General features: G+C 44.0%; 2 protein-coding genes across 3 annotated transcripts; one reads left to right on the forward strand and one right to left on the reverse strand.

Annotated features, from left to right (window-relative positions):
* Nucleotides 1–325: 325 nt before the first annotated feature.
* On the reverse strand, nt 326–8415 carry FAM162A (family with sequence similarity 162 member A). The gene is made up of 5 exons (XM_054269920.1): nt 8307–8415; nt 7174–7293; nt 4874–4982; nt 1653–1761; nt 326–581 (listed from the first exon to the last, which is right to left on the reverse strand). The coding sequence occupies exons 1-5, from the start codon at nt 8320–8322 to the stop codon at nt 495–497; spliced, it is 441 nt and encodes a 146-aa protein (XP_054125895.1). The 5' UTR covers nt 8323–8415; the 3' UTR covers nt 326–494.
* A 198-nt stretch (nt 8416–8613) lies between these two features.
* On the forward strand, nt 8614–22525 carry MIX23 (mitochondrial matrix import factor 23). 2 transcript variants are annotated; one of them, XR_008482744.1, is made up of 6 exons: nt 8614–8684; nt 9741–9866; nt 10360–10506; nt 12862–12921; nt 16445–18780; nt 22476–22525. XR_008482744.1 is itself a non-coding variant. In XM_054269880.1 (5 exons), the coding sequence occupies exons 1-5, from the start codon at nt 8634–8636 to the stop codon at nt 16493–16495; spliced, it is 435 nt and encodes a 144-aa protein (XP_054125855.1). In that variant the 5' UTR covers nt 8614–8633; the 3' UTR covers nt 16496–20374. The 2 variants fall into 2 exon arrangements, 1 of the variants encoding a protein (XP_054125855.1); XM_054269880.1 differs by lacking the exon at nt 22476–22525 and having other exon boundaries at nt 16445–20374.
* Nucleotides 22526–22577: the final 52 nt, after the last annotated feature.

Genomic DNA, 22577 nt, shown 5'->3' on the forward strand with positions numbered 1-22577 from the left:
ACAAATACAGTTCCATTCTTGCTGAGGAAACCTGAAAGAGTCAGTGATAGTGGATGGCTGGCTAGTGAAGGTATCTTGTTTGTGCAAGTGGAAATCAAATGGACCCTTCTTTTGTGTTAGTTACCTTTCTGTAAGTGGTAAGAACATGAGACTTGCTGCAGGGGATTGGTACCCAGAATGCAGGCACAGGTCCTGCAGTACTTTAAAAGATGCTCTGGTGCACAGCACATGGGAAACAATGACATTGCTTATCCACTGTGCTCATGTGTCCTGTCCCACTAACCATGAAGAAAAGAGTTTGGAAGAAAGAGGCAGTTATAAGGAAAAGCAAATAGGCATTTCTGGTTTTATTGACTACAGGACAGCATATTCATTCTTTCTTGGACATGGGTGTACAGAACTAACATACAGGACAGATGTGATGGTATCCTCCCATCAGTGCTGAAAGGGACTTGGCTTTTCTACCCCAGTCCTTGATCTCTTCATTTCCTCCTCTATGGTTTAGCAGATGCACCTTCTTCTCTCAACTTGGCTTTCTTCTCCAGGTTTATGTTTAGAAGAGTTTCATGTCTTTTCACAGCCTACAATGTAATAACATCATCAGTTACCACCTGAAGGACCACAGAGTTGAAACTTGAATCAATAACTTACCTGACCTATCCTTACCAAGGCACAATTCTGTCAGCTTTAATGCCAGGAAGCCAAGAGGGTTAAAGTAAAATATTGAGAGTTTATTTTGGCTGAAAGTAATTACTTCTCTGGGTATAAATTAAGCCCTTTTTTCAAGGCACTAGCAGATACACTCTGTGCTTCTGGTCAGTATTTAATGCTGATCTGACTTTCATGAGACAGAGAAACAAATAAAAAGTTAAACATAATCACAGACTCAGAATATTTTGAGATGGAAGGGACCACATAGATCATCAATTCCAGCTCTTCACTGAATGGCCCACTGGGGGATCAAACTTCTAATCTTGGCGTTATTAGCACCATTCTCTGGCCAGCTGAGCTCATCTCAGGAAACATAAATAATTCCAGCTGCTTTGAAAACAAGGATTCCAAAGTAGCTGTCCTCTCTTCCTGGTACTTGCATTCATACTTCTCCAGTACAGAGGAAAATGCTCTGGGAATCATCAGTGTTTGATCTCTGCTGTTAAAGCCAGGAAAAATCCTTCCACTGTTTCATTTCAGAGTGCTGCGTGCTTTTCATTGTAATAGACAAATTCTGATACAAAATGTCAGGTGACACGCAGTAGCTCACAGTGCTGGGGTAAGACTGTCACTACTTGCAAGGTTTCTCTAGAACACAGCAGCCCACAGAAACCAGACCTGAGCATTGGCATCAGAAGAGAGGCAGCATAACAAGTAAAGCTCTTCTGCCACACAGAGGCTTTAGGCTCAGGGGGTTTTGTTTAAAGGAAGCATCTTAATGGTGACATCATCCTTTTCTGATGAGAATTAGTCAATGAGGTCACTTCTGGGGAACCAGGAGGACTTGTTAAAATTTTGTTCAATGATAAAATGACAAAGAACCCCAAAACAAACAAAAACCCCCAAACCCCCAAAGCAAGACAGTATTAAAAATCCATAGAGGAACTAAGATATTTAAATGAAGGTTTATTTGCCCTCATCAGCCCAAATTCTTTGCTTACCTGCTTCCCTCTGATCACCATGGTGATGCATCCCACTATTGTCAAGGCAATCATGACATAGCTGAACCTCACACGCAGGGTGGACTGTGCTGCTCTCACTGCCTCAAGCCTCAAGAAAGAACAAAAGAACACATTTGTTATCAGAGACTCAAATAATTCACTTGGCTAATTATTTAATTTCTCCTAGTGTGCTGTCTTGGTAGTTTTTGCAATGCTAACAGCACTTGGCTCTTTTGTGCAAAGAGTTTTACAACAGGAAGGGCTGATCTCTGAGTACCTTGGGAGATACATGGTAACAAAGGCATTCCTCTCAAAGCTGGAAACAAACCCAACTTTTTAATCTTAGCTTTTTCTGTTGTTAAATACTGCCTTTGCAGACCCCTTGACTGCAATGCAAAGGAGGAAGGCTGCAGGATTTAAGTGTGTTTGTTCATTGTGGAAAGAACAGGGAAAAGAGAGGAATGGTTTAACCAATACTGTATTTTTCTTACTGTCAGCTCCCTCTGTTCTCACCACCACCTTCCAATATCTGCAAAGCCAGGGAGAACTCATCTGCATTACAATTGTGATGTATTTAACAGAGTAAAACATGCATTTTTCTCTCAATAGCAGAAGTCTGCTAAAACCCCAAATATGGTGTTTTAACAGTTGAGAGTTCCTTGGGCAGAGGGAAGCATTAGCACAGCTTTGCAATTTCTTCTGCCTGAACTTCACAGTGGTTTCATTTATGATGCAGTCTTATTTGCCAGCAGGTGCTTCCTCTGCTACAGGACTTGCAAGTGCAATAAGTGACACACAGGCTGCTGAATGCAGCACTCAGACATTCTGAGCAGGACGTGGTAAAAGACTGGTGGTCCCCACTCATGCTGGAGTGAACAATCCTAAAGGGATCTGCTTCCCTGAGAAACTAAGGAGGTTTGGAGCATTGTAAGCTTTCCTACATCAGCTCCAGACAGAGGAGCTCTTTAATTTTTTTTTTTTTTTTTTTTAATTTTAGGGGACTTAGCTAGCCACACCAATACCTACACCATCCTTTTGGGAAACCTGTTGCCTACTCTGCTGTTATCTTTGAAAAATCAGAAGTCTTCCACCAGAAGAGTAGCAGTTATTGACACCTTCCAGCTGTGTAGAGAGTAAAACCAAAAGATCGTATTTTCTTGAGTTAACTCTGAAGATCATTCTACCCAAGTGGCATCTTGGTTACAGCAGGTTACAGTCTGTGTTAGAACAATGCAAGAAGGGCCAGTGAAGCATTAATGCTTTTTACAAGTGCTTTCCATAATAACCAAAGACCTACACCCTGTATATTTAACTCTCCTTGCAGAATTTAGGGCAGATAACTCCCTTCTCAAGGAGGGCTGGTACTCTCACTGATTATATTTGGCATATGACAAAATTCCAGAAGACCGGAGAAGCACCAACACTGTGTAATGAAAAGAATAAATGCATCAAACTAGGTTAATTATACCCCAAAACTAATGTGGAGAATGGATTTAATGGAACTGGGAAGTTAAATGGAATCTGTTCCTACATTTTGACCCTTACATTTGGAAAAAAAAAAAAGGTACTTCAGGATCCATGGTAGTTCAGCATGGTAAATCACACAGGACCTGAGAGCTGGGAAGTTTTGTTCTTGTTTTTGTCAGAGCATTGATTTGAGTACAAGACTTCTGATCATAGGGAACAAACACATCCATCTACAATGAAACTAACGTTAATTTTAGCATCCAGGTTATCTGCTTCTGCTAATAATCTGCAGTGAAAGCCTTGAGTGCAGGCTGCAATTAAGCTGAAATGCACAGCAGTAGGATTTTAAAAGGTTTGCTAGTTAATTTTGGAAATACCTTAGATGTGTTAAGAATTTACAAGAGCAAAAGGTAGATATCTAAACACAACTTGCATTTTAAATCAGTTCAGTGGCTAAGTTTAACATTTGTTTAATAAATGGGTTGCTTCACCACATTTTACAAGATTACTGAGTTATAGCACAAGCCCTTACAACACATAATTAATCTCAGATTAATTACTTCATTAATCTCAGAACAGGAAAACAAGTTTTTGTGCTTTTATAGTTCTCAATTGTCTTCTCAGATTTGGCTGAATTATTTGTCTAAATAAAAAGAATTCCCTATGCACTTGCAGAAATGGTCAGCTTTTATCAGAAGTTGGTTTGTCCTTTCAATAAACTACTGAAATCAATCACTTTGCTAACTCTGTTTTCTTAAAAACACTCATAACAAGTGTTTGGTATGCAAGAAATATTGAAGTGATAGTAAGTTTTAATAATTTACTCCTGTATGTATTTCAAATGTAGTTTTAAGAAAAATGATTCAATACAAAATGGAAGGATTCCACTTTTACCAAAATTCATTCTTGTGATACATTTAGATACAGGGGTGGATTTTCAATTCCTCTGTGGTGCATCCAGAAAAACAGAAAATATATAAGAGGGCAGCTACATCATTTTCTTACTCAAGTAGTGCAAGATTTACCGTTTCTTTTTAATTAAAATAAATACATGTCCTTAAAAGCATTACGAGCATGTTTTAAAAGATAACTATACTAGGAATGTTTTTTAAACTAACAGTTGTCTACTGTTGATAAGTTTGATCTTTATTTTTGGTGTGCAAACCAGAACATTTTATTTTCTACTTTTCATACGGGACAAAGCTTTTGGCATTTGGACTCAGCAGCAACAGGGAAATTTTGACTATATATAGTTAGGGAGCCTTAACACTGTTTGTTAGTTTAAATTCCAACAGTAAAGGAAGTTGGCCCATGGCCTGTAGGTATTCATTAATAAATACTTAAATGAGTTTCAGTTATTTTACAGCTTTATATGAAAGACTCCCACCGCAAGAGACTGACATATAATGAAAAGCACTAGAAAAAGCTCACCCTAATGTTTGAAAAAAGCTTTCTAATTGTGAGAGAAGAGTAAAAATGAAATGATGAAATGATGTGACATGGTTTTCTAATGAAACAACTGATAAACCCTTTGCAAAAAAGGAAAAAAAAAATCAAGAGGGATACATTATCTTAGCACAAGAGAATTGCTGAGGTCATTTAATCTACAAGGATGATAAACCATACACAGCAGGGTCAGGTTTTTCAGCTGTGCAAACCCATTCCTTTTTAGAGAAGTTACTCTGGAGTTGCATGCAAGTAACTTATTTCTGCACAGACAAAGTCTTTTTCAGAGCTTCAAAAGCAACACTTACGAGACAGTGTCTGGAATATCCTCTGGCTTTTTGTAATGGCCTGCCCACAACAAAAACCTTCTCTCCCAGGGTGTAGGCCTGTATCCAGGCACTCCCGAAGCAGATCGACCTAAAAAAACCCCAACAAAACACACAAAGACAAAACAACACCAAAACCAGCAGTCAGAGAGGCTGGATGGGCAGAGCTGTAACAAAACCAGTTAAGGTGAGCATGGCAGAACTCTAAATGTGATTGCTAGAAGTGGTTAGAGAATGGAAACTGTATCACAGATTAACAAATGTGTGAATATAGATGAAACTGAAGCCGTGTTAGAAAAGCCAAATCCTTCTCAAAACCTCTGTTATCTGCAGGTCTAAATATGCAGAAGCTGCTCCAGCATCTAAGGTTCCTAAGGTACTGTTTTTCTATTTCATTTAAATAAGGTTTAAAAAAAGAAATCAAATGGAACAGCTATAGAAAAGTCAACATGCTGCACAATAACAACAAAAACCAATATAGCATCACAGAATGTTTACTTTTTCAGGCAGTGCAAGATTTTATCTGAAGGTATAAATAAACAGATGACCATAGGCAAAGACTGGACACATAATTTTCAGGTCAGTCTTTCAAAGGCCACAAACAAAATATTCATAATCTAACAGGGGAAGCTTTTCATATATAAAACACCATTAAAATCTGAGAAACAAAGTGCAAAGATAGACAGCTTCTTCCTTTAAAACAATAGGCAGTATCCTGTATGGCCATGTTCTCCCTCATGGATTCATGAATTACCTAGGGAGTGGGGGGGATACAGTGTGCTGACAACACCAGCTTATTCAAAAACATAAAGAAGAGGGCTGAGCCCAAAATGCCACAGGGCTTTAGAACCCAGAGTCAATGAATTGGCCTGGGAACTCCCTTGTCCATAAGCAGGAAGCAATTCCAGTTCACACACAAGTGACAGACTCTGCCCTCACTTATAAATCATTACCCAGGCCTGGGCAAGGCCTTGCGGTCCCACAGTGGTTTTGGCAAGTGGCAGAAAGGAAAACAGCACAACTGTCAATGATCAGGAACTCAGACCAACACAATAGCATTACTGTGCCTCTGTGTAAAACTGGGACTCCAGCTTTGTGAAAGGCACAGGTATGGAATGGTCACCATGTGAGAAACTGTGTCACAGACTGAGACCCCTTGGCCTGGAAAGCAGTGACTGAAGCTCTCTTCAGCCCAGCAGAGCATTACAAGAGACATTGGGAGTGTGGATTATAATGAGGTCTTGGTTTGGAAGGGGTAGTGAATAAAGGAAAATCAGATTATAAATCAGTGCACATTGGGTTAAAAAATAAACGCAAGTCTGTAGCTGAGGAATTTCTTAGAGAAGAAATTCTTAGGGAATTTTAGTGTCCACATTCTTAGAGAATGTGGATGCTAAAAATACATCCAATCCAGCTTCAGGAAACTGGGCAAATTTGTGGGGGGGGGGGGGGGGGGAAATCCAGTGAGGATTATTAAACACCAAGATGCCACCTCTGGGGCAGTGGTATAGAGGAACTCTCTTCCTACTCTTCCTATTCTCTTCCTTAGGTTCTTGCTGTAGGTCACCATTCCCACTTCACAAAAGCATAAGGGACTTCCTTTGCTGGCCCTGCTGGAGACATCACACTTTTAAGGAGACCTTTTGTCCTACCCAGAGCAGCTGATCCATGTTTTTAACACAGAGTCCTGCCAAATGCTTCACATCTGTGTGCTCCTTCTCTCCTGCACAGGTGTGCCATAAGGAACCTGTGGTACAGGGAGCACAGAAACTGTCCCAAATACAGTGAAAAAACGTTTCATGGCCTGAGCTTTCCCTGACCAGCTCTACCCTTGAATGTGAACAATTCAGACTCTTCCCTGCAGGGCACGTTCAGTTTTTGGAACAGCTGGAGCTGGCTGCACTCCGAAAAACTGCAAAAGTCTTTTAGCTCACACAGCATTCCTAAACATGAACAGTTTACAGTGGGGCTGAACAGGCAGTTCCAGAGCAGAGCTGAGGAGCCTCAGTGTAGGAGTGTGCACCAGATAAGGCTCTGGTGATCTGCTACAAAGTGAATGCTGTGTGACCCTCACAAGTGGAAACATTGACCCCTGGCTTTTTGTTAGAAAACAAGACTTCACCAAATTTAATGCTCCATTTTTCAGTCTAGGGACCAGAACACTCACAAAATCAGGGATATGACCACCTGTGTCAGCCTAATTCCTGTTCAGATGATTGCAGCATGGATATGTGAGTATTCCATAGCATGAAACATTGCATGACTTTATCAAAGACTCTTACTCTTTGTCTGAAGGTCTTGCTGGGGTTTAACACACAGCCTTCTGCTTATCTTCGGGTCCACTCCCTCGGTCATCCTCAGAACCAAGGGAATATTTCTTCCCAGCAGTTTAACAGCCCTATCTGGAACAGAAAACAGAGGAAGCAAAGAGGCCAAATTTAACTCAGAGCAGTAGAAACCAGCTTTGAAATGGAAGCATTTTGGTTTTTTTTTTTAACACAGGAGGAGAAAAAGAAAGAAAACCAATAGGTACAAATGAACCTAAGAAGTACCAGTTTTAGTTGTAATAGCCCACCAAAGAAATGAAAGCTTGTTTATAAGGTATGCCTTGAGCTTGCTCAGTAATCTGACATAGAAAAATGTGAATGCAATTAAACTAATTTAGGAAAAAAAACCAAAAGCAAGATAATGTCCTGCCAGCAATTTCTAAAACACATTACAATTTCCAGAAACTAATCTATACATATGCTTTAGATGCACTTAGTATGGTGCTATTTCGAGGACTGCACACCAGCATTCTACCAACACTGTCACATCCCAAAAGCATTGACAGAGTCAAATCAAAAAGGCAGAATATTTACACTGAGAGGTAACTACTTTGTAGTGCATTAGAAAACGTCAGGGCACCTTATATACGAACACATACTCCAAAGAAGGCGCTTCTAATGCATTAATTAATATAATAAAAAAGTTCGGGAAAAAAACCTCAACCAAACTAACTCAGAAAGGCAAAAGGAGCACTTTAAAAAATAAAAAAATTAGTTCTATTTTTACTTTGTTATACTGTCGGAAGGTGTCTCTCCCACGGCCCTTTACTTTCGAGGAATAACACGCTCCCGCTCTGAAAAACCAGGAATTTACATTTAGGGGCGACACCCCCAACGGAGCCGGCCCCTTTTCAAGCTCTTTGGAGCACCCGGACACGGCCCCACTCCTGTCCCTGTTTCGGACAGTCCCTCACACACGGCCCCTCACGCTCGGCTCCGCTCCCGCCGCAGCGCCGGCCGGGGCCGCCCCTCCGCCTCCGGGCCCGGCCGCTCGGGCTCCCGGGGAGGCGGCGAAGCGGCGGCAGCCCCGGCCCGGCCGCGGGCTCGGTCTCTCCCCGCCTCCCTCCCTGCCTGCCCGCCTCACTCACCAGCGCGGCCCCACATGGCGCTGCCTCGGCCCGCTGGGCGCCGCTCAATGTCACCGCTGGGCCCCGCCCCGGGCCCGCGATTGGAGGGAGCCGCGCCGCGGGGCGCCCGGGGCCGCCGGGGCCGGCGCCGCCTCCGGTGGGGGCGGCCGGAGCTCTGGCAGCGGCTGCGGGAGGCGAAGGGGCCGCCAGGCCGCTGCCGGTGGAGATGCCCGACTGGGGGCCGCTGCGCTGGGGGCCGCGCTCCGGCGGGTCCCGCCCCGCTCCGCCCCGCGCGTCATCCCGGCTCCCCGCCGGATTGGGCGCCGCGGCTCCCTCGGCCGATCCAGGATGGCGGCGCCCAGCGGAGCCGCGATCTGCGAGGACTTCGCCGAGTTCCAGGTGAGCCGCGCGGGGCGGGCCCAGCCGAGCCGAGCCGAGCCGAGCCGGGCCGGGCCGGGCCGGGCCGGGCGCTGCCGCCGCCGCCGCCTCCCCCTTGCGCGCCCCGCGCGCTCCCGCCGCCTCCCGGCGAACGGCCCCGCGGGAGCGCGCGCCCCGTGCGCGAGGTCACCCCGCTGCTGGCGGCCGGCGGGATGCGGCGGGAAGGGAGCAGCGTCCGGCCTTCCCCCCTTCCCTCCCTTCCCTCCCTTCCCTCTTCCCTCCGGCAGCAGCGGGGCCGCGCACCTCCCCTTCCCTGCAGGTCCCGTTCCCGCGACGGAGCGCTCGCGGCGCGGGAGCCACGCGGGCGGCGGGAGCTCCGCGGGCGCCTCCGCGGTGTGCGAGGGAGCGGGGCTGCCACCCGGGTCCTCGGCGCTGCGAGCGGGGCCCAGGCCGGCCTGTGCCTCGAACACGGACTCCCAGAATATCCTGAGTAGCTCGGGACCCTCAGGAATACCGAGTCCAGCTCCTGGCCCTGCACAGGGCACCCCAAGGGTCACACCACGTGCCTGAGGGTGTTGCCCAAACACATCTTGAACTCTGTCGGGCTTGGTGCTCTGACCACTGCCCTGAGGAGCTGTTCCAGTGCCCAAACACCCTCTGGGTGAAAAACTTTTTCCTGAGACCCCACCTAAACCTCCCCCAGCTCAGCTTCACGCCCCCAGGAATGGTGGGGGTTTTATTCAAGTTTGCCGTTTTGGTGCAGGTTGTGCCCGGTTTCCTGTGTGGAAGTGGGGACGGGGACTTGGGCAGAGGCTCCTCAGCCTGTCCATGCTGCCTGCAGGGCCAGGGGGCTTCAGGGGGCATCAGTAACTCACCCCTGCTCTGGCCTTTGCTGCCAAGGAAACTCCGTGGTTTGCAGCACACACTCCTGCACGTGGGATTGCTCCTTTGGTGTGCTTCCAACTCTTTGTAAGCAATCATATTTAGTTTCTATTCAAATGCTTGACTATGCTAATATTTTGTAATAGGCTTTTCTGAGGGATATAACCAAGTATCTCTCTCTCTCTTTTAATACAGGAGCTGCTCAGGGTGATGAGGACAATCGATGATAGAATTGTTCATGAGTTAAACACTACGATTCCAACAGCTTCCTTTGTGGGGAAAGTTGATCCTGGGCAGACGTGTAAAGAGCTGTACGAGTCTGTGAGTGTGCTCACCTTCACTTTCAGCTCCCTTCCCCCTGCTTTGTCGTGTGCAGTGGCCAGTAAAGCATCCTCAGGGTCTGAGGAAACACTGCCTTGGTAGATCCTGCTTTGTGCATTCCTAACTGTCCCGCTCAACATCTTCACACACTGCTTCAGTTTAAAACCATGCAGGGGAGTTCTTTGTTCTGCAATATTGGTCCTTCAAGGATCTTTTAAAAAGGGTGCTTGCTTTTCCTGCTGCTCTGCAAGACTCCTCATGTTTGCCTTTGACTTTTGATCAACTTGGTGAGAGCAAGAATGATAGGATAGCCTAAGCTGAGGGTAGTTGTTGCTCAAAGCAGTGTTGTTTCCCACAATGTGGATTATGAATTCAAAGGGATTTCTGTAGACACTGCAATACCATGACTTTAGAAAGTGTCTCTTTAAACTTACAACTAGGAGGTTTTTATTCTCTGATGAGTCACTGTGACTTTCCTTTTCTCCCCACTTAGTTGATGGATGCTCACACCAAGAGAGAAAGAATCATCAAAGACTGCATCTCTCAGACTTCCTCTGTAGTGAAAACCCTCAAAGAAGAGAGGGAAAAGGCCCATGAAGATGCAGCATTATTAAAGCAACTCAGGAAAGAGCAGACAAAAGTGAGTGGTGGGTGGAGCCTTTGAGAGATCACTTATAGAGGAAGAAGTGGATATCTTTCCCAAATGGAAGGACCAGTGTGATGGAGAGAACCTGAAGTGGATCCTGAGTCAAGCAGTTTTTTCCAAGGTTCTCGTTGGCCCTTGTTGGGTCTTGTGAGAATTATTTTCCCAAGGTCTCCCCAAAGGCAGAGAGCTGCTTTTATCCTGCAGCTGGAGCATTTCCAAGATTCTTTTACATGAATGCTGTAGAAAAGCACACATTCTTTCCCATAGTGGATTCTAACCTTCACTGACTGACACCACTGAGGCACAGCTTAACTTTTCCTACAAAATGCTTGTTCTCTACAAGATGCTCCCAGGCAACCTTGAATTCCACTTACACAACCTTTTTGCTGTTTGGTATTTCCAAATACTGGATTCTGGATATTGGATTAATATTTGGAGTACCTTGTCATGGTGTGTGTGAGAGACTTCTGGGTTTGCATATGGAATTCTAATGTGCAAATGTCCTCTCAACCTTCTGGCCTGTGGGTGGGAAGTACTTTAGCAGAGTGACCAGAGGGGATTGAGTATCACAAGTGGAGAAGGGAACCCCACTGAAGTTCTCACCTCACTTCCAGGGCCCCTTTTGTAAGGAAAAGGATACTGAGAGAACCATGTGGCAGACAAGCAGTTTTATTATTAAAGCCTCAGTTACTGAACTGCTAACAAGCATGGCTATTAGTTTAGAAAACTGGAGTGGTTGCTTAGTATTTTCTACAAATTTTGTTAGCAGAGCCAGTTCTTTAAGTCATTTAGTTACTGAGCCTGAAATCTCCCACTGAATACACTGGGAGGATCACAATTAAAATGTGTAATGATTGGAGGTGGCTTCAACTGTTAAAAGCATTCCATGACTTAGAAACATTTCAGAATTTTTTTATGAGATCACCTCAGATTTGTACTTGGACCATATGAGGTGTGATCCCCCTGCTTTTTTTTTGGCTTTCCAAAACACAGAGAGTTGTGTTTTTTCTACAGGTCAGAAAAGCTATCTTGACAGAACACATCCTAGTTTTAAGAGGGGGAATTTCAAATATCTCTTCACTTGCTTGCACTACAGATCTCTTTTCCCTTGTTATGTGTATTTCTCTGATCCTGCTAGTTGTACAACTTGGAGGACTTCATGCAAAATTATTACTTCTGGGTCACTGAGTGAGAAAACTTAGAGTGGTAGTTTCTTTGAACTACTCAGGATCCTCTAAGTGTTTATTTTATAGAGACTTATCCATAAAATGGATAAGTCACTCTGGATGCTGGATTGTTATTTCAAACAGATTGAAGTCCTGTTGATTTGAGGGAAGTACATCCAACAGCTGTAGCAACTCTGTGTCCCTGGATATCTTACTTACTTGGAAGGTTTTTAGTGGGATTGTTGTCTTGGCTTGCACCTGTTCACCAGGCCTCTAATTGGAGCCATGTATTGAAAATGGATAAACTCTGACTCTTTGTCTGTTGTGTTAAAGACTCCAACAAGAATACTTCCTAAATTTGGGCAAAATGGCAGATGGTTCTTAAATCTCCTACTATTGCCTCCGGACCAAATTACCCAAACACAACTGTCACACCTGGCCCTCAGGGTTAATAATAGGTGTGAAACAAAGAGATTCTTGCACAGGTCAAGTGAGTGGTCAAGAACTGTGTATTGGTGGTAGTTCTTGCCAGAGCTTTTGCATCTGTGTAGAGCTGGTTTGTCCTGCCGTGATGACATGAAATATTAAGTGGTTCAGACAGCATAAACTACATGTGATCAGACTGCAGACCCTTTTTGATCAGTGCACTGAGTAGGTAGCAAATGAAGCAGAGAGGGTCTGTTCATAACCTTAGTTTTAAATCCAGAATCCTAGCTGGATTCCTAGCTTTGATGCCAGCTTCATATATGACTCTAATAATGCAAGAGTGGCAACTCAAGGCTGCAGAGCTAACCCCAGCCCTGGCATTCCCTGTGCTCAGTGCTTGCATTAGGTGCAGTTATTTGTGCCTGTGAAGCCATCAGTGTTAATCAGTTAATTGCTAGTAAATCTTGATGGGCATTATTTAGGAATAGAGCATAAGTAATGAGGATCTACTGCCAGGCTTGCTCTGTGAGTCTGCCTTCCCTGTGCCCTTGCAGACCTGTGTGTGCCCTGAGCACTGGCTGGCTGGAAGGGCCGGGCTCCCAGGGTGATTACACATCGTGCCCTTTGGTTTGCACCATCACAGGAGGTGTGCACCTGGTGCTGGGGTTGGGTGCTGGAAAGTTGCACTTGTAATAAATACTGAAGGCTGCAGGGAGACCTGTTTGACAATAACCCTTGTGTCTGTTATTTTCTGCAGTTGAAATTGATGCAGTCGGAGCTCAATGTTGAAGAAGTGGTAAACGACAGAAGCTGGAAGGTACTCAGTCATTTAATAGTGATGATGTTCTGTCCCAACAGACAGTCCTGCACTGGAGGGTGGGACTGGTGCCTTGTGAAGAAACTTAACTAGAAATAGATGAGGGCATTGCTGGGGGAAATGCCTCAAGTCAGTCATTTTCCCAGTTCTGGATGCAGAGATCAAAACTTTTCAGTTGCACTGCCAGGGGAAGAAAAGCATCTGATTGAGCATGGAGGAAGCCCTGTGGATTGTTCCCTGTGTCCCTTTTCCCTCCTTGCCAGTGACTGAGCACTTTGTAGGCTTTTCTGTGGTGACTTCTCTGAAAAGCTTTTTAGTGCCTCTAACAATGTCAGAGAGAAGGGTCTTTCACATTTGCCTGTATCTGGCGCTGATCACAGATCAGATCAGATCTCAGCAGAGCCCAGGAGAGGGTGAGGCTGTAGAAGTTGAACCTTTTCCTCGTGGAGTTTCTTCAGGCCTGAGCAGACACTCCCTGGTGCAAAGGGCAGCCTTGCCGTTTCTCTCCTGTGTCAGCAGAGGGTGCAGATCACCCTCTGGACTGATGGCCCCGAAGTCTGTCTGGTGATTTTAACACTGAGCTTCAATTCTGAGGTGGCTGTATTGTGTCACTGCAGCATTTCACATCTGGCATCACCAGATGCTTTTCTGTTTTGATGAAGCTTTCAGAGCTTTCAATACTGCAGAGAACCTCTCTCCCCCTCTAAATGCAAAAAGGAATTTTGCAAATAGCCAGTACTAGCTGCGCCTTCCTTTGTAATCCCTACTTCATGATTTTAGCCCCTAGATTGCACCAGTGTAAAACCAATGCAGCTTTATGTCCAGGGTGTTCATCAGTAACCTCAGTGCAGGCTGATGAAATGAGCATTTACACAGTTTCCTGCATGTGCTTTGCCATCAGCACACCTCTGTACTGTCCCAAAAAAGCAAAGCATGCACTTCAGTTTAATTTTAAACCCACTCACATCTGACTAATCAATGCCACAGCCTTAGCAGCAACAGCCTGCAGGTCACCAGGGGCAAATATTTTACAGCTACTCTGCTGTAGGGGAACAGCCCCCACCCTACTCTTCATTCTGAAGCACCAAATTTAGTAATGATCCCAGAGGTTTCTTGTAGCTGCATTAAGCTTTTACTGGTGGCAGAACTTTCTAATTTTTTCTGAAGATGGAGAGTTTATAAAGAGTGAGGTATGCATGGTGCAGGGGTACTTTAGCCTGCTAGTGTATTCCTCAGCCAATGTTCACAGTGGAGCTTAAAGAGATAAATATTTCTGGGTTTTATCTCCATCTCTGCTGTACTGTGCTCTGAATATACACATAAATGTCTCCTTTAGCTGCCTGCTAAAATGTCAATTAGAGCCAGTCATGGTTGCAGACTGAATGCAATTTGTTACATGGGAGTGAATATTGGTGTGCAGGCTGGTGTTTTACTGTTGTAGACTTTGGTTGGGAAGTGCATTTGTGTATTTCCATTAATCCTAAACAACTGAAAACCAATTGGAAAAATCTGATTAGGAAACAGATTTTTAAACACTGGCTGACTGTAGCATAGTGGCATACAGAAGGATGCTACTTTAGAGAAATGCACATGCAGTTTGGATGATACCAAACAAGGAATTGACTTTCAAACAAGACACTTGCATTAGTCTCTGTCCAGCACTTCCAGATTGGACTTTATTGCTAGAGTGGTTTGTACAAATATGTAAAAGTCAGCAAAATTAAACTTTTGCCTAGTAACATAAATTTAACTTTTCTCAGCCATTGCTTTTCCTGAAAAATGTCTGAAAATGAGAACAGCACTTCACAGGTAGACCAGTGGATTTAAGTGGCCCGAGTAACACCCTGAGATCTGTGAGCCAATGATCCTAAAAGTAGGAGGCAGTATTAGTAAGACTGCAGTGTTGATCTTCCTGCCACAGGTTGTGGAGTTACTGTTGAAGGCACTTTGAAAGTTAACATGATAGAAAGCAAGCTGTTGTGTTGTTTGATGCTATAGACCCTTGCAGTGCTTTAGAGAGTATTTCCAGCACTCTTTTAGACATACATGCCATTAAAATGTCATAAACAGACAATGGACAAAAACCAGTTTGATTTGTTTAGTGTAAAATGTTTCTGAATTGGACTTGATGCTGTTGCTCTTAATTTCTACAGTTTCCTCCTATCACTGATCTCAAACCTTTATCTCACCTGAACTCTTCCAGAGGTGTCCATTCCATGTGGTAACATAATGGCTGCACATTTCTGTGTGTGAAAGAAACTATATCACAGCTTTTGTCTTCTGCAGTATGAGGCAGTTTGAAATCCATGTCTATTTTTTAAAATAAAATTTGAAAGGTAGTTGAAAATTGCTTCAAAATTGTTGAGAAGCAATGCTGTAACTATGTGTGCTCCAGGCTTCGCTTTTGCTGAAGTTGCCATAGGTTCTGACCTGTGAGTAAGATCTGCTGTTGCAAATTCTAGGAAGATAGAGCTTGAAACTGTGTATTTATATAAAGTGTTGGATAACTTCCCCAAAATTACAAGATCACTCACTTTGCACGTAACTTCCCCAAAATTACAAGATCACTCACTTTGCACATAAAGCCCATGGGAGAGTTCATGAAACTTCATATCCTGATGATCACAGACACTTGGATCTGCCAAATCCCTGGACAGCTTGGCAAAATATGCTCTTGTGGGAATGCTGGTGGGACAACCAACACCTGCCAGAGCCTCAGCTTGGTGTCAGGTGGTGCTTGTGTCGCTTTCAGGATTTGTGCTGGACAAGTTGGGATAAAAACTGATAAATAACTAAATGGCTTGTGAAGAGCACTTGCAGCCTTGGTGGGAGCCTGTGTGTTTTGCTTTGGATTCAGGCTGCCTTTCTTTAAATAGTCACGTTTCCTGGCCCTCCTTAGGGTAGGCTGGCGGCAGTTCAAGCTAAATATACACCATCCTCAGTATCCAGTTCTGGAGGCTAAATTTTACCCAGAGAAGGTGCCAGAGGTGAGTGAGGCAGGAGTGCTGTGCCCTTTGCAGGAAGTGCTGGCAGCACTGGAAGTGTGCATGTGGCTTTCAGGAGCCCTTGCCCCTCTTCTTGGCTATCATGCCAATGTAAAATGTGCCTGCTCAGGAAAGACAGGAATATAGCACCCAGATTTCAATGCCAGAGTGAACCCAACAGAACACAACCATTCAGGAGCCTTCCCATGATTATTTCCCTCTCTTTTAAAAACAAAAAGGCATCAGCATTTTTGATGATAACAGCCTACCAGGATTAAGAGTCTGCATTTTCTGAGGGAGAACACTTAGTGCTGTGCAGTCTCCCAACACCAGGCTGCAAACTTTGGATTTACTAAAGCCAGGAGTGAAGGTGAATGGAGATGGATGTCTTGGTAAGTATTATTTATTGATACCTCAGAGCTGGGCAGCTTGAGATGGGTGCCCAGGTAGTTGAGGTAGTTGCCTGAACTGTCTGTGAAGTTCTGCTCATTTCCTGGATGGGGTTGATTCGCTTTTGCTCTTCTGTTTTGGTGTCTCAGGTATTTAATGAGCGGTGCCGAATTCACTACAAGCCTCCGAAGAGTCAATGATGATGTGGGGCATTTTCCATCAAGGTGGTCCATAACTGTGAGAGCCAAACTGGAAAGAGACCTTGGGTGAGCTGAATTGGGACCCTCCAGAACCAGTAGAACCCAGTCTTGTTTTGTTTTGGACCTACTTAGCTGAATTCTCAAGCTTGAAATGATCCTCCTGTAATTAAGAGAAAACAACTAATCTTTTGTACAAAATATGTGAACAAATGAGTTTTATAGTATTAAAACAATTTTCAATCGGAATGCAAAACTGGCATCTTTCTTGAACTTCCGCAGCTTCAGTGATCCCAGAGGGGAAGAAAGAGTAAAACCTATCCTGAGCAGGGAGGAGAAGGCTCTCCCTGAGCTGGTGCCTGCTAAAATCTCAGTGAACATGGTCTTTTTGCGGAAATAATCTGCTGAAGTGTGAAAGGAAATAAAGATTGCAGACTGATCAGCAAGTGTAGTAGGTTCAGCATCTCTGAAAGTAAGAAGTTACCAGCCTTGTTCTGAACTGCTCAACAAAAGCAGCAGTGGCTCAGAGCTGTGTGTGGGTACAGCTTTGCCATTGCTGCTGCAATGCTGACAGGCAGCATCTGTTGCTTTCTGCCCTTTGGTCTGTGTTTCCAAGTTCTGGAGTTTTCCTTGATATAGGGGATGTGGTGTCGATTTAAACCACTTTGGGTTGGAGCTGAAGATGTGTCTCATTTGGGAATGAGACTGTGCAGGGACCTTTTTTTGTCCCTCCCTCTGAATATTGAAGAGTAATTCTAAAGGTGAATTGTGTTTGAGCTGAGGAAACAGCTGTCCATACGTGATCCTGCTGATCCTGGCCATGGTGTTGTGTTTAGAAAGCTTGAATGCAGCACCCCTGCAGTAACGCAGCATTTAAAGGCAGATGAGTAGGAGGAAAGCTGAATTGCTGCAATTACACCTGTATATTTTACTATTTACTTTTTATTTTGTATTTATCTCAGATAGGCTGACAAGTCTATCAAGTGATGAGGTCTGTGTGGTTGCCAGCTGATAGGATCTTAAGAACCACTGAACTTAAACAGAGCACTAAAAATACAGTCCCTGTCTTGCAAACACTTTGGAATTCAGCAACAGCAATGAAATTACTAGATATACTCTCCCATCCCTAAAGCTTTGAATGTATAGGGAATGGGAAATAAATGAAGGAATGTACCTGTGTTACTGAGAGCTGGCAAAGATCTGTGCAGCAGCATCTGTTTTATAGTTGTTTGTGCAGTAAAGAGTCAAACTGCTTGGGGGCCTTTTATTTTTAGGCACCAGGGTCATTTCGTCTCACCTTTTTTTGAGAATGAGGTAGAAATATATTTTAAGTCTTTGATGATATAAATCCTAATGTTCAAACTTCATTTTCCCCCCTCTTTTTTTCTCAAGGTACTGCAACTGCTTTATGCAGAACTTTGAGTTGGAGTGCTCATTCTTGAAGATTTCTCATTGTTTTTCTGCAACTCTGAAAGCAGAAAATGTGTTTGTTCTTCAGTTGTTGAATTCTTGTAATTGTTTATCATCAAAGTGTAAATCAAATACTTCTCATCAATCTGGGCTTAATTGGCACTAATGAAATTTCAACAGGAGATGATGGTCAGTTAATGAGATGTTGAGAACAGTAAGCTTTGATTTCAAAGTTGGTACTTTATTATTGACCTCTAGTATAGGTGTCTAAAATATTTGTTCTCTCCTGGGCTTGGATCAACTGCAAGGACAAATTCTCCTTTTAAGCCATTTGTACAATAGAAACTGATACGAGTGTGTATAGACTTGGATCAATAGTCTTGAAATATAATTTTTTATTTCTGTATAAACTAGAGACTGTAATGAGAATTAATAATTTTCTTCCTTTATCCATCCAGATGTTTGCTCAGCTGTTGTGGAAAGCTTCTTCACTTAAGCAGATGCTGTGATAAATGACCTGTCAAATGGATGTCATACGCAGATACTTTTTTTTTGCATTACTTATGAGGAAACTGTGTTAAAAAAGCCCAAAACCCACAACCCTAAAAAATCAGCCCTACATAGAATTGTTTTCAGTTTGAATATAAGGCCAAACAAGTAGTCCTATACAAACCTGAGTATGGAAAACGGATACCTTGAGAAGACTCCTAAATCCCCAGCATTCCTTCTTGGGGTGTTTGCACAGAGAGGGTTGCAGTAAGATGTTGAGTTGCTTGATTTGGTTTGCTCTGAGCACAGAGGGTGTCTCTCACAGTACCCCAGCCAGTGAGGTGGCTCAGAGGCCGTTCAGGTTGCTGTTGAACTCGCTGGAGCGCACGGTGAGTAAATGGAATTGCATGCCAGGCTTGGGGCGCGGGGCAGGAGCACACGGCTCTGCTGTTCCTGGGAGCCTCAGAGAGTGTGTGGAGTGGGGTGTGCAAATGGCATCAGTGTGAACTCTGTGCCACCCTGGACACAGGCAGGTAAATTCTCTGTCTAGGCACCCCTGAGGATTCCAGGATGGTGTTCAGTCACGGATTGAACCTTGCTTCAACGTTACCATTGAAGTAGTTACAAAATTACTGGGCTGTTTGCTGTCATATGGGGATCACATAGTAGACCCTACAAACTGCAGAATTTTATCCTTTCCCTGGTTTTAACTTCTATTTCTGCAAGTAAGGGCATTTGAGCACAGCTGATGGCTGTGTCCAAAGTCCTGTGGGTGCCTTGCCTCCTCTCCTGGGGCTTTCCCATTGCTTGCAAGTGGTGAATAGATGTGGGCAGATCCTGCATGCTTGGAAAGTCCTCTCAAGCTTGTGCATCTTTCCTTCTGTGAAATGGAAAGAGGTGTTTGAACTTTTTCTAGCATTCAGTGCTGTTGTCTTCTGCAGCCTGTAGGCATGAAAGACTGATGAAACAAGTAGTTTCTTTATAGAATATTTTTAAAAGTAGGTTTCAGTTGTCTTGAAGCAGACTGAGAGGAAGAGGCTCAGCATAGGCTGGACCATGATAACTTTGTGCTGCTGAAGGTCAGGTTTCTGTTGATCTTTTTTCATGTACAATGTCAGAAATCTTTCAAAATCAGGATGGGTAGCAGGAGGGGAAACCTTTTTTGCAGACCAGCACGTTGGAAATCAAGGCTGTTCCTGTGACAATGAAAACAGCTCTTCAGCTGGTACATGGAGGGCTGCTTTCCTCCAGAAGCTCTTAAAGACATTCAGACCATGTGTCATGTCCAGCCACAGTTCCATGTCACTGTGAAACCAGAAGACTAACCTTACTGACTTGGCTTTCACAATCATTTCTACAGAGCTGACTTAATTCCTGGTTTAAAAATGACTTGTAAATACATAACCCTGGGGTTTGGATTTTGGTGGAGGTTATTATGTTTGCTTTTTTTGTACTGGTGTTTTTATCAACAATAGCTTGGCACTCTTAAAATTGCTTAAACAGGACCAGGGAGTTGTGGCCTGCAAGTGGCAAAGATCTCTTTCTTCTGTGTTGGAATAGTACACGGTGCAAGGTGTTAGTGAGCTTCAAACCTGTACAGAATGCCAGTGGTGGTGTCCCAGCAGATTCTCCAAGAAAACAGCAGCACAGTGACGTGAGGGGAAGCTGCCAGTTGTGCTGATGGAAAGTGTGAACTGGCCTGGGATGTGATAGCAGCCACGTCTCAATCACCACAGGGGGCACACTCACCTTGTTGTGCAAGAGACAGCGTGGGGGTGGCTGTTCTAGTCAAGGCAGTGTTCCAAATCCTGGTTCATTACATCCAAAACTTAGTGCAGACAGGGGTGGGTGGAGGTGGGAGTTGCCCCAGATAAGGTTGGTCAATTGTGTCTAGTCATCTTTGATCACAGGTCTGTGAAATGTCAGCACTTCAAAGTGGTTTCAGGAAATACTTGTGCAGGATGAGTACTGCATCCCAGACTTAGAAATGATTTTGGGACAGCCATTAGGAAAGAAAACAGTCTGATTTGCCTCTGTGAACTTCAGCATTAACTTGCTGATAATTAGTCCTAATTTTTTTCCCCTTCTGCACAATTGTGCATTCTGGGGAAAAAAATGTTCTTATGCTTTAAAGTGAAAAACCAGCAAACCCAGAAATACAGAGTCCAGTGAATGATTTCCATGCAACATTAATATCTTTAGTTTCACACCTAAAGTCTTTCCAAGATCATAAATGAACCCTCCTAGACTTTGTGCTCAGTGTATTTGTTGCTAGACAGAATCAAGAGTTCTCCAGGAATGTACTGCTGCCCTGGGGAATCTTAACATCCCTTCCCAAGGAAGTTAGCAGGATCTGTATCCTGGTGAGCGGAGAGGTTTATAAAATGTCCTGTTTTAGCATTGGTGCTGTGCATTTGTTGGACACATTCTCTGATTTCTGGCCTCAGTAAGGTGAACTGGCTCCTCCAGTTCCTTAACTTATCTGTCCTGCTCTATGAATAAGGCACAGGTGGTGGAACATGATCAGCATTTGAGTGAATCAGCAGGGTCTTAGGGAAAAGAAGGTTTGAGTTGTCATCAGCTCCATGAATAGGGCTCTGAGGAACTCCTCATCTGGAGGGAAGTTGGTGAAAGTGGCAGAGTTCCAGTTTTAACAGCTGTCACTCCCTATATTCCTGAGAACTGGAAGGATTTTTTCTCTGTTCACAAAAATAGTGTCTCAGGTCAATGATTTTTCCTCAAATGCTTTTTGTCCACCTCCATAGCACTGCTGCTCAAGTCTGGAAAATTCTGCAATATCTTTTTCAGTATCATGCTGTAATACTGATCAATACTGTTGAGTGTAGGGCCCCTGCAGGCCCAGTTTCTCAATCTCAGGGGCTGTGTACCAAAACCAGGTCTTGAAGTCAGATCTGAAGTACTTTTTACAGTGCCTTGCATAATCTGTTATCTGTGAGGAGGAGGTTCAGTAGTATGGGTAGGACACAGGTTTGTTGCTACGGCCATAAACCCACCTCTTCCTAGCAAATTCCCTAATGCTGATCCCAGCAGGAATGCCCATTGCCTGTATGCAGAATATATTCTCATTTCACCTGCTCCCATGTACCTGCCCCTACAGACTAAAAAGTGTCTGGTCTGTTTCTGCTTCTCTGGTCCTTGCTCTGGAACAACATTCCTCTTATTTCCTGGAGAGGGGAGTGGCAGAAATATTGACAGGGACTAATTTTTTTCTGTGGTCTTGAAGTGTTAGTTCTCCCTTACCAGAGAGGCTGCTAGCAGTTATTAGCCTTCCCCCAGTAGGATTTGGGCTTTGTACACTCACATTTGTGAGTGTGACTGTGCCGTGTGACTGGAAGTGCAGAATCAATACTTCTGACTATATGTTCTCAGGTGATCTGTTTAAACAGCATATGTTGAAATTGGGACAGCTTTTGTGTTTTTTCATTGTACTTTGTCTTCCAGGAAATTGGCACTGGAGCTAAAAAGTAGATTTTATTGCACATTCAGTTGCTATTATGATTGCTTGAATGCAGCTCTTGGTTTGATGGAAAAGAAGCAGAAATGCCTTATTTGCAGTAGTTACTTGAATTTGGGATTGAATTATTTTCTACTTCTGATGCTGGTGTTTACCTTGGCACCTTTTTGGTCAGGCAGAGGAAAGCCAAGTCACTGAGTGTAAGATGCTATCTGCTCCGGTTTCCCCACTTAGAAGGATATTGAGAGAATAAAATTTCAAGTTAAACGGGACCTACGCTAAGGGAAGTGCTGCATCCTTTCTACTCATCAGTAAAGGTGTTGGGAAATACTGGGTGTATCTTTGATCTGTTTCTCAAGAGCTCAGCCTAGTCATCTGCATATGGGTGGGGAGACAAGAGGTTCCAGCTGCAGCCCAAACTAACTCTCTTTAAGCTGAGGGTGACTGGAGGCTGATGTTTGCTATTCTTTTGGATGTGAAGACCATAAGCACTACTTTAAGTGCTTTTTACATTTATTAATAATATTGCCAGTGCTTTACATTGCTTTTTCCCCCCTTTTCCCTGTTAGTCTCCTCCAGTTCAGTAATGGTAGGCTCCGTGTGTTGCAGGTCACATGGTTCCATGACACATGTGTGTGTGTATATATGTGAGATGCCTGGGGACTCTGCTCAGACTGCGCTGAACTTCCCTCTTCAGAGCCGCTCATCATT

The sequence above is a fragment of the Melozone crissalis genome, unplaced genomic scaffold, assembly GCF_028551555.1.
Source record: "Melozone crissalis strain CALT ecotype California unplaced genomic scaffold, PUWL_Pcris_2 ptg000008l_1, whole genome shotgun sequence".
Lineage (NCBI taxonomy): Eukaryota > Metazoa > Chordata > Aves > Passeriformes > Passerellidae > Melozone > Melozone crissalis.

Coding starts and splice junctions, on each gene's coding strand:
- FAM162A (XM_054269920.1), bottom strand. Junction 4,983..7,173: donor GCAAGACCTTCAGACAAAGA/GTAAGAGTCTTT, acceptor GGGTTTTTTTAG/GTCGATCTGCTTCGGGAGTG. Junction 1,762..4,873: donor GATATTCCAGACACTGTCTC/GTAAGTGTTGCT, acceptor TTCTTTCTTGAG/GCTTGAGGCAGTGAGAGCAG.
- MIX23 (XM_054269880.1), top strand. CDS start 8,634: ATGGCGGCGCCCAGCGGAGCCGCGATCTGCGAGGACTTCGCCGAGTTC. Junction 9,867..10,359: donor GTAAAGAGCTGTACGAGTCT/GTGAGTGTGCTC, acceptor CTCCCCACTTAG/TTGATGGATGCTCACACCAA. Junction 12,922..16,444: donor TAAACGACAGAAGCTGGAAG/GTACTCAGTCAT, acceptor TTGGTGTCTCAG/GTATTTAATGAGCGGTGCCG.